Source organism: Terrapene carolina, unplaced genomic scaffold, assembly GCF_002925995.2.
Source record: "Terrapene carolina triunguis isolate 2854851 unplaced genomic scaffold, T_m_triunguis-2.0 Scaffold34861, whole genome shotgun sequence".
NCBI lineage: Eukaryota > Metazoa > Chordata > Testudines > Emydidae > Terrapene > Terrapene triunguis.
Window position 1 is genome coordinate 3,417 of NW_020699212.1, and position 11,165 is coordinate 14,581.

The following is an 11,165-nucleotide window of genomic DNA, read 5'->3' on the forward strand; positions in this document are numbered from 1 at the left end:
CTCAAATAGAAAACCTCTCGTCTCCCTCCCCTGCAACAAACTATTTTTACAAACACTGGTGTCTCAGTGCCATGGGGTAACTGTTACCCCCTGAGCCCCGCCTGTGCCAGGTTTTGCCCTCTGTCACCCTCTGCCAGCGCCTCACCCCTGGTCTTAACTCCTCCCCACCCCCCAGCCCTGATTTTGCCCTTTAGTCCCTCTCCTAATCCATCTGGCAAGCAGGGAATCCCCAGGGGGGCAGCCAAGGGGAGGAGCCCCAAGGGAGGCTGTATATATGGGGCTGGAGCTCTGGGGCTGGGGCAGTGTGGACGGGACAATGGCTTCACCCGCAGCCACATGCATCCTGGCCTGGGCCCTGGCACTGCTCTGCGTGGGGACCCAGGGTAAGGGAGGCAGGGGCTGTCTTGGGTCGGTGTGTGTTGGTGTGTAGTGTGGTAGAGTGTGTGGCTATGCAGCAGGGTATTGGTGTGTAGTAGAGTGTGTGTTGTGGAGCAGTGTGTAATGTTGTGTAGTAGAATGCATGTTGTGGAGCAGTGTATTGTGTAGTAAAGTACATGTTGTGGGGCAGTGTGTTGTAGTGGGCATGTTCTGAAGTGGTGTGGTGTGTAGTGGAGTAGAGTGCAAGTTGTGGAGCAATATGTTGTGGTGTGAAGCAGTGTGGTGTTGTGTAGTGTAGTAGAGTGCATGTTGTGGAGCAGTGTGTTGTAGTGCAGTGCAGTAGTGTGTTGTGTAGTGGAGTGCATGTTGTGTAGTGTAATAGAGTCTGTACTGTGGAGCAGTGTGTTGTAGTGTAGTAGAGTGTGTGCCTCTGCAGCAGTGTGTTGGTGTGTAGTGTAGGAGAGTGTGTGCTGAGGAGCAGTCTGTCATTGTGTAGCTGTAAAGTGTAACAGACCATGTTGTGGAGCAGCATGTTGTGTTGTGGAGCCGTATGGTGCTGTTCAGGAGACTGTTTTGTTGTGAAGTGTAATACACTGTGTGTTATGGAGCAGTGTGTTGTTTGCTAATATCGTGGTGTGGGGGTTGTGGCGTAGTGGATGCTGTGTGGCAGTGTGTGTGTGCTGTGGGACACGCTGTCATTGTGTAGAGTAGCACAGAGTGTTTTGTGAAGTGGTGCGAGACATACCAGCCTGGCAGGAGGTCTGAGTTGGACAGCAGGAGTCCTGACTCCCAGACACCCCTTCCCTGAGCCAGAGAGAGAACCCAGGAGTCCTGTCTCCCAGCCACCACCCCCCCACACTCTAACTACTAGACCCCCCCTTCCCTCCCTGAGCCGTGGCTAGAACCCAGGCATCCTGACCCCCGGCCCAGGGCTCTCCTTGCTAGGCTTTGAGGGCCCCCCTCCCGGCAGCCATTGTCCCCTTTTCTGATCTCTGCACCTTGTTCATGGCCAGGGGCGGACCCTGCCGCCTGCGTCTTCCCCTTCACCTACAAGGGCAAGGTCTACACGGACTGCACAACCGAGGACAGTGACCGGCCCTGGTGCGCTACCACTGCCAACTACGACCAGGACAAGGCCTACAGGTTCTGCTCCGAGGAGGGTGAGCGCCCAAGGGTGGCACAGGGACAGGACGGGGGGACAGCCGGGGGACTGGATGGGAGGGAAGCCAGGGGATGGGGATGGGACAGAGGCAGCCGGGGGATGGGATGGGGACGGGGGGCAGCACCGGGCAGCATGGAGGAGCGTCATGTTCCCTGTTTGTGATCCCACACGTCCAGAGCTAGCGGGTCTGGCCCATGTCCAGGTGCTCAGCCACCGTCTTCCTGACACCCGCCCCAGCGACATCTCCAGAGCTGAGCAGGGCAGAGCCACCCAGTTGCTCTGTCTGTCTAGCCCAATCCACCCCCGCCCATCTGTCTGTCTGTCTATGGGTCAGACCCTTGCAGGGTGGCAAGACGGTCCCCATCTCTGGTGGGTCTTACCCCCCCCCAGGCTCTGCCCAGGGTGGGGTGAAGGATCCGCACCCGTCTGCGCTGCCCTCAGGGTGTCCCACCCCCTGACGGTCCCTGTCTGTGTCTCCCCCCAGCCTACGGCGGGAACACGGACGGCGAGCCCTGCTTCTTCCCCTTCGTGTACCAGGGCCGCACCTTCCACACCTGCACCACTGAGCAGAGCCATGGGGCCCAGTCCTGGTGCTCCACCACAGCGAACTACGACACGGACAGCCGCTGGAGCTACTGTCCCGACACAAGTATGGTGCCTCCGGGGGCTCCCCAGCCAGGGGTCATGAGCAGGGGAAACAGCCACACCCAATGTCTCCACACGCACCCAGCCCTGCCGGTGCCCTTCACTCCTGACCTGCAGCCTGTGCTACCCCAGCCCTGGGCTCCCCTCCCATACAGCTCTGTCAGTGCCCCATAACCCATTCCCCCATTCCCTGCACTACTCTGGGGTGGTTGAGGGGCAGTGGTCAGGCTGCTGGGGGGCTCGGGGAGGTGAGGGGTTTTATTTAACTGAAAATGGGCTCAACTTGGTCTAGAAGGTGGATAGAAAGCTGGCTAGATCGTCAGGCTCAACGGGTAGTCATCAATGGCTCCATGTCAAGTTGGCAGCCGGTATCAAGTGGAGTGCCCCAAGGGTCGGTCCTGGGGCTGGTTTTGTTCAATAGCTTCATTAATGATCTGGAGGATGGCGTGGACTGCACCCTCAGCAAGTTTGCAGATGACACTAAACTGGAAGAAGTGGTAGATATGCTGGAGGGTAGGGATAGGATACAGAGGGAACTAGACAAATTAGAGGGTTGGGCCAAAGGAAATCTGATGAGGACAAGTGCAGAGTCCTGCACTTAGGACGGAAGAATCCCATGCACTGCTACAGACTAGGGACCGAATGGCTAGGTAGCAGTTCTGCAGAAAAGGACCTAAGGGTTACAGTGGACGAGAAGCTGGATATGAGTCAACAGTGTGCCCTTGTGGCCAAGAAGGCTAATGGCATTTGGGGCTGTATAAGTAGGGGCATTGCCAGCAGATCGAGGGACGTGATCGTTCCCCTCTATTCGACATTGGTGAGGTCTCATCTGGAGTACTGTGTCCAGTTTTGAGCCCCACACTACAAGAAGGATGTGGAAAAATTGGAAAGAGTCCAGCAGAGGGCAACAACAATTATTAGGGGGCTGGAGCATATGACTTATGAGGAGAGGCTGAGGGAACTGGGATTGTTTAGTCTGCAGAAGAGGAGAATGAGGGGGGATTTGATAGCTGCTTTCAACTACCTGAAAGGGGGTTTCAAAGAGGATGGATCTAGACTGTTCTCAGTGGTAGCAGATGACAGAACAAGGAGTAATGGTCTCAAGTTGCAGTGGGGGAGGTTTAGGTTGGATATTAGGAAAAACTTTTTCACTAGGAGGGTGGTGAAGCACTGGAATGGGTTGCCTAGGGAGGTGGTGGAATCTCTTTCCTTAGAGTTTTTTAAGGTCGGGCTTGAAAAGCCCTGGCTGGGATGATTTTGTTGGGAATTGGTCCTGCTTTGAGCAGGGGGTTGGACTAGATGACCTCCTGAGGTCCCTTCCAACCCTGATATTCTATGATTCTGGTTTGAGTGTGAGCCACGTTACCCAGCATGCTCTCTGTCTCTTGTGTCTCCCACATCCCATCTCTTTCCCCCGTCCCATCTCTCCCAGTGCTTGGCGGGAACTCGCAGGAGCCCTGTACGTTCCCATTCAGCTACAAAGGCAGGAAGTACACGGCTTGTACCATGGACAATGGGCAGCGGCCCTGGTGTGCCACCACGAGCAACTACGAAGCAGACCATACATGGAGGTACTGCGGCATGGCAGGTACGTGGGGCCAGGAGAGGCTAAAGGGATGGGTTTGCTTTGCAGCTCGTATGTACACAGACTGTGGGGGGCATGGCCCAATGGAGAGAGCACAGGAGAGGGAATCAGGACACATGGGTTCTATTCCTGGTTTTGGCTCTGTGTCTAGTCAGCACCTGGCATGACGGGGCCCAATCTCAGTGTGACGGAGTAGGGAGTGGGGCCGATTGACCTGGGAATGTTGCGTGGGAGTTTTACTGGGACTGTCTGCATTGGTGATGGGGATATCAGGGTGTGACTTCATTTGAGGGACGATACCTGAGCATGTAACCTGAGCCCAGGAAGGGGGTTGAGGTGATCAGAGACTGACCCGCTCCCCAAACCAAAAAGCAGATCCAAGCCTTTATTGGGATGGTGGGGTACTATAGAAGATTTGTACCCTACTTTAGCTCCATAGCCGCCCCCATCACGGAACTATGCAAGAAGGGGAAGCCAGACAAGGTGGTTTGGACCGAGCAGTGCCAGAGGGCTCTCTGCAAGCTGAAGGAAGCTCTGGTCAGCAGCCCAGTTCTGGCAAACCCAGACTTTGACAAGCCCTTTATGGTGTTCACCGACGCCTCGGACACGGGGCTGGGTGCGGTGTTAATGCAGGATGATGAAAAGGGGGAGAGACACCCCATCGTGTCCTTGAGCAAGAAGTTGCTACCCCGGGAGCAAAACTACGCAGCCATAGAGAAGGAATGCCTGGCCATGATGTGGGCCCTTAAGAAACTAGAGCCATATCTCTTTGGGCGACACTTCACTGTGTACACTGACCACTCTCCCCTGACCTGGCTATACCAGATGAAAGGAGCCAATGCCAAGCTCCTGAGGTGAAGCCTGCTCCTGCAGGATTATGACATGGAGGTGGTCCATGTGAAGGGAAGTGCCAATATGATAGCTGATGCACTGTCCCGGAAACGGGGACCTGAACTTCCCCAGGTCACTGGTTAGAGTGACCCCACTCAATTCAGTCTCGAAGGGGGGAGAGGTGTGATGGAGTAGGGAGTGGGGCAGATTGACCTGGGAATGTTGCGTGGGAGTTTTACTGGGACTGGCTGCATTGGTGATGGGGATATAAGGGTGTGACTTCACTTGAGGGACGATACCTGAGCACGTAACCTGAGCCCAGGAGCGGGGTTGGGGCCAGGTGACACCTTTGCCCAGGAAACTGGACAAAGGTTGGAGGAGGAGCTGGGGGGAGGCTGGGGGAGATGGCTGGAGGGGGTTTTCAGTTTGGAGCTGGCTGGGGAAATGGAGGCAGCCCCGGGGCTGGGGTCTAAGCTCCTTACTCCGAAGATGGACCTGACGGAGGGGGTCCTGTTGTCTGTACCTACAAGCTCTGTTTTGGACCATGTTCCTGGCATCTAATAGACCTTAGAATCATAGAATCATAGAATATCAGGGTTGGAAGGGACCTCAGGAGGACCTTCTGTTTTACTGGCTGGCTGAGAGTCACGGTGAATCACAGGAAGTGGGGGGTGCAGATCCCTGACTCCCCCACACTTCCTGACACTCAGTGACTGTGTCTGGATGTGATGGAGCAGGGGAGTTACATTGGGGATTGGGGGCTGCCTTTGCAGGGAGATACCTGAGCTGTAACCTGAGCCAGGAGGGGGGTTGGGAGAAATAACACTTTCTGCCTGGGAGACGGAACAAAGGAGAGGAGGGCAGAGGGAAGGGGGAAAAAGCTGCTGGAGGGTTTTGGTTTTAGTTTCCTGTTTGGGCTGGGTGGTGCAACGCAGGAAACCCCAAACTGGGGTCTAAGCTCCCTGAACCCCCCAGAAAGACTTAATTGAAGGGTCCGGGTTGTACCTACAAGCTCTGCTGTAGACTGCGTTCCTATTGTCCAATAAACCTTCCGTTTTACTGGCTGGCTGAGAGTCACGGTGAATTTCAGGAAGAGGGGTGCCGGGCGCTGACTCCCCCACACTCCGTTACACTGGGCAATGCTCTATACTACTCTGGGGGATTTTAGTGTCACCATTACTGTGGTATTTGAATGGTCAAACAAAATGAGTGGACAAGAAGCAGTCATTTGTATATAGGTCCTGTAGGAGCAAGGAACATCTCAGTGCCCATATTGAACCACACCAAAATTTTGCCCAGTGCTGCCGATCGACACCTTGGATCTTTTTCCTAGCCTAGAAATATTTTTGGGAATTCAACATTTTCCCCCTCTGGGATTAGAGGTGGGGGGAAATGAAACCTTGAAAATATTCATGAACTGAAAAGCCAAACTCTCTTTCAGTTCGGCTCAGTTGAAAAGTTTCATTTTGAAATGTTCTGTTTCTATTTCAACCTTTTTTCTTTTTTAACATTTTTTTACTGTAGTTAGCTTAAATTTCTGTAACCAACCTGGCAAAGGTTTCTGCCAACCTTTCAGGGCTGGCAGCAACAAGGGCCGGGTTCAGTACATAGGGGTTCCTTTTCGACAATACAACACAAAACCGTCTCGAGCCCCCACCCAGTGACCTGGGACAATTACACACCACCCCCTGGGCGCCCCTAAGAGCCAAAACTTCCCCTCTTGCAAGCACAGAGTCTGAGTGTAGAAAAGAAACTTTTAATAAAAGGAGGGAAGTAACTCTACATTAATTTGGGAAAACACCACAAACAGGGTTCATAAACATAAACCATGAGCAAAAGACCCACCCCCAACTAAGTTGGGCCGTGTCCTTTTCCCCTCAAGGTCTTAAGTCCAGCAACAAAAAGTCCCTTTAACATGCCCATCTCTTCTCTGCACCCACTCACAGTTGCTGTCCTTGGCCAGTGCAGACCTAGAGTTCAGAGGTGCATCTGCAGAGTTCACCTCCTACCCTGGGTGGAAGGAGGGTGGGTAAGGAGTCACCTTACTTGCTCCACTGCTCAGGCACTCACTCGTCGCCCCTCTCTGCGGGGCTCTGCTCTGGCCCTCTCCACCAGCTGCCCTGCTGGCCACTCGCTAAGATGTCTTCAGGGCCCACCACTTAACACAGCTCTCAGTGATTTCAGCTGTTAGTGGGGGAGCCTCACTTCTGGTGCACATGGGTCAGTCTCTTGCATCAGAGTCACTGTCCCAAAGCAAGTCTAATACCTAGACCGAGGTATCAGTGACTTCAGCTCTGCAGCATGTAACAAAACTCTCAATTGAGTCTAAATTAGCTCTTTTATTATACCATGGAGAGAGGATGGGTCAAAGAGTGTCTGGGGCCCTTGGGCACAGTCCACACAAACACCTGTCCCCACCTTCTCTCAGTTTATTGGGCTTTGGAACCCATGTCCCCTGCCTAGTGAGTGCTGTTCCGTTGAGGGTATGCCAGGTACAGTTCTGCTGCCCTCGGTTCACACAAGGATAGCAATCCTTTATTACTCCTGCCCCAATAACAAGGAGGCTGGGGATCCCACACCAGCCAAAAGTGACCATTTGGGCCAGCAATCACATCATGCTGAGCACCTAGGCAGCGTGGGTGTGTCCATGCAAACAAGATCAGCTTCTGAAGTCATATTCCACAGCTCACCACTAGATGTCAGGGGAGAGCTCATTCAGACTCTGCTTACATTTCAAAACAAAAAGGCGCTCCCAACCCAGAACCCAGATTTTTTTTTTCCATTTCAAACACGTCTAAACATTTCCACGCTTTTTTCCCCTCTACATTTTTTTCAAGTCGGGAAATGCGTCAAAACCAGCAACATTCATCAAAATGCTCAAACACTTTTGATTCCCATGAATTGGCATTTTTTTCCACTTAAAAATAATGTTTTGTTGGGAAAATTCGTGCCCAGTTCTCGCAGCAAATCGCCTGCCCTGCGTCCTGCCTTCTGCCCTGTCTTAACCCTTTCCTCCCTTGCCTCTTTCTCCACCAGCTGCAGGGGGAAATTTGGACAGCTCCCCTTGCGTCTTCCCTTTCATCTATAAGGACAAGATCTACCACAGCTGTGTGGCAGTCGATGACAAGATGGGAAGGCCCTGGTGTGCTACCACTCCCAACTATGACAAAGACCATCTCTGGCGCTTCTGCTTGAGCAAGGGTGAGTTCTGGTTGTGACCAGAGTGCTCTGTGTCGGCACAGAGGGAAAGGGTCTGTGGAGGACGTGCCGGTACGTGGAGTTCTAGCACAGGGGGTGCTGTCACCCAGTCTTGCGGGCCAAATGAGCTTCCTGGTGGGGCTGCATGCTACAAATGGCTTCCCCAGTGCAGCCAGATTGCCTGGCATCTCCTTGTGATGCGGCTGTCAGAGATGGGAGGCCATTGCTAGGCTAGATAGGCCCCTGGGGTGATCCCATGCTCCTAGGCGCAACGCCATTCACCCACTGTACAAAATTATCTTCGTTTCACCGCAGCAGTGAGATGAGACACCCCGGCTTTTCTTTTTTGCTAACAAAACGGCCATGATGGTCATTCTCTTTGGCATTCACTCTGATTAACTCATTGCCTTTGCAGCCTATGGGGGGAACTCCAGTGGCAAGCGCTGCACGTTTCCTTTCATCTACAAAACCGAGCTATTTCACAGCTGCACGAATGCTGGAGACAAGATGGGACATTTCTGGTGTGCCACAACCCAGAACTACAACCAGGATAAGCAGTGGAGCTACTGTCCAGATATCAGTAATGTATCCAGTCTCTTTGTATATTCCCTCTGGGGCAGATCTGGTTTTCTGGTGATTCTGAAAAATCAGGCTAGGGGACGAGCTTGTCATGGATTGCCATGAAAATGAATTTTTTGAAATTGTCAGTGAATCAAAAAATTGGGAGGGGGAGATAATTTCAGGTAGATCATGAAAGTTCATTTTTTTTAAAATTGTCATTTCATTGCAAAGTCAGAAAAATGGTTTTGAGTGTATTCCTATAATGAAATTTCTGAAATTTGCAGAGAGTTAAAAAAATTAGAAAACGTTTGTCTTGGGTTGTCCAGAAAATGAAACATTTCACAGTTTTTAATTAATCAAAAAAATTGGGGGACAATGTGTTTTGGGAGGATCCCAGAAACAAATTTGTTTGTAATTTTCTATCATTTGAAAGATCGGGGGAAAAAAACATTTTGGGTGGATCCTGGAATTGAAATTTTCTTCAATACTTATTGTGAATTAAAAAATCAGGAAACAAAATTGTTTTGGGTGGATCCCAAAAATGAATTTTTAAAAATTTTCATTGAACTGAAAATTTAAGGAAAAAAATCCCTTTGGGTTTAATGGAACATTTCATTTCAATTTTGAGCATTTTTAAAACTTTCTAAATTTTGGTTTTAATAAAATAGAAGGAGATTTTGAAAGCAGATGTTGTTTCAAATTGAAGAATCGACTCTTTCTGAATTTTTGGTCATTTTTCCAACATGAACAATCCCTCACTACACATTTTGGCTTCACCGAATCTGTACTTTTTGCCAAAAACATTTAATCTGAAAAGTTTCATCAACCTCTATTTGCCAAGTTACCCAGGCGCCTCCAGATCTCCTGTATGATCTCATCACCTCTCTGCTGTGCCCCTGAGCCAATGAGGAGTTGTGACACTTTAGTACCAGTGGGAGTTGGGCAGTGGGAGTCTACCTGATTGGTGGGTGGGATCCTGGCTTACAACACGCCCCTCCTAGCAGCTGAATGAGCCTCTAAGGATTCCTTCAGGAAAGGTTCAAGGCCAGGGTCAAGGAGCAGCCATAGAATCAGATCCAGAAGCGATAGAGTCAGTGGGTTTTGGGAAGCCAGATTCCTGTTGGCCCTCCTGGAAGATGCTTTAGCCATGATGATGTCTTCAAATCCAGACCGGATGCCGTTCTAGAAGATACTTGAGTGAAACCCAAGTTATTGGGTTCAACACAGAGAGAATTGGGGAACATTCACTGGCCTGTGTTCCACAGGACTTCAGACTAGATGATCCCAGTGGTCCCATCTGGTCATGGAATCTATGAATCCATGAAAACTTACCTGAGATTTCTTGGCTGTTGGTGATGAGTGGCTGGGTCATAGTGAGATGCGGGAGCTGTTAGTCCATAGGCAGGTGAACGTGTTGGCGGTGTCTATAACCAGCTCCCCTTGCATCCCTAGTTCTGGGTGGGAACGCGCCAGGAAAGAGCTGTGCGTTCCCCTTCATCTATAACAAACAAGTGCACTACACCTGCACCAGCGACGGGGAGAGCTCGGGAAAACTGTGGTGCAGCACCACCGGGAATTATGACGTGGACAAGAAGTGGACTTACTGCTCCACGCCAGGTAGGACAGGGGACGGAGGAAGCTGAGCCTTGTGGTTAAGGTGTTTGGCTCATCGAGGTCTGGGTCAATTCCTGGCTCTTTCATAGACTCCTTGAGTGAGTCAGTTAGGAAGTGGTTGGTTGGTTTTTTGGTCCCCACCCCGTCCCTTAGGAAATGCTGAGCAACCTGAAGTTCATGGGTAGCAGCTGTTCAGCAGTTCTTAAAACCATCCCCCAAATCGCCCTAGAGCGGTGGGGCTCCTTCTATTGGCTGTTTAGATTGGCAGCACGTTGAGACAGGGACTGTCCATCTCTATCTGTCTGGGCAGCACCTGGCACAACCCCGATCTCGGTGATTTTGTGTCTGGGCAGCGCCCGGCGCAACGAGGCCCCAATCTCAGTGACTCAGTGTCTGGGCAGCGCCTGGCGCGATGGGGCCCTGATCTCAGTGACTCTGAGGCTAGTATCTACAGGCCTTGACTAATGCACGTAATAACCACAGAGGATGTACCCCAAAAACACATCTGGGGTGTGGCTGTGTCTAACCACCTGTGTGTGTATAAACTGGCTAAATGGATTTCCCACGGACCCACAAACCACCTAACACATTTTGCATATGCAACCCCCAACTGCACAGTTGGGGTTTTTTTGCCTGTCCCCTTGGCATCTTTGGCTCATTAGCCCCATGTTGCAGAAGTGGGGAAACTGAGGCATGGAACTGGGCTGTACCTTGCTAAAGGTCACCCAGCAGAGCCAGGCATAGCACCCAAATCTCTCATTCCTCAGCCTGGCGCCCTGTCATGGGGCCGCGCTCTCTCCCCTAGCCCTAAGCTGCATGGGGAACCATCTAACAAAGTGTTTGCTTCTGTTGCTGTGTTTGGTCTGCAGACTACGACAAGCCCTGTGTCTTCCCCTTCATCTACAAGAAGTTTAAATTCCACACCTGCACCAACCTGGCAGAGGACAGTGGGAAGTTCTGGTGTTCCAGCACAGACAACTATGACCGGGACCATCAGTGGAGCTACTGCCCTGCCTAAGACAGGTAGGACAGGGCAATGGGATGGTCTCTGTTTATAGAATCCCCATCTGGACCAGGTGTGTGTGTGATGGGTTCTGTCACAGAGATCCCCTTGGGACTGTCACCTGATGTGCTGAAATTACCTCTGAGCCCATTTTCCTGCCAGCTTGGGACTTCCAGAACCCTGACTTG

At 51.7% G+C, this 11,165-nt stretch overlaps 1 protein-coding gene across 1 annotated transcript; it reads left to right on the forward strand.

Moving 5' to 3' along the window:
* The first annotated feature begins 293 nt into the window (after positions 1–293).
* On the forward strand, positions 294–9,546 carry LOC112125406 (epididymal sperm-binding protein 1-like). The gene is made up of 7 exons (XM_029914309.1): positions 294–383; positions 1,392–1,538; positions 2,025–2,189; positions 3,618–3,773; positions 7,638–7,802; positions 8,215–8,379; positions 9,497–9,546. The coding sequence occupies exons 1-7, from the start codon at positions 317–319 to the stop codon at positions 9,544–9,546; spliced, it is 915 nt and encodes a 304-aa protein (XP_029770169.1). The 5' UTR covers positions 294–316.
* The last annotated feature ends 1,619 nt before the right edge of the window (positions 9,547–11,165 follow it).

Excerpts from the sequence above, each read along its gene's own strand:
- LOC112125406 (XM_029914309.1), top strand. The coding sequence starts at position 317 with ATGGCTTCACCCGCAGCCACATGCATCCTGGCCTGGGCCCTGGCACTG. Across the intron at positions 384-1,391 it reads GCTCTGCGTGGGGACCCAGG|GGGCGGACCCTGCCGCCTGC; the intron begins GTAAGGGAGGCA and ends GTTCATGGCCAG. Across the intron at positions 2,190-3,617 it reads GAGCTACTGTCCCGACACAA|TGCTTGGCGGGAACTCGCAG; the intron begins GTATGGTGCCTC and ends CATCTCTCCCAG.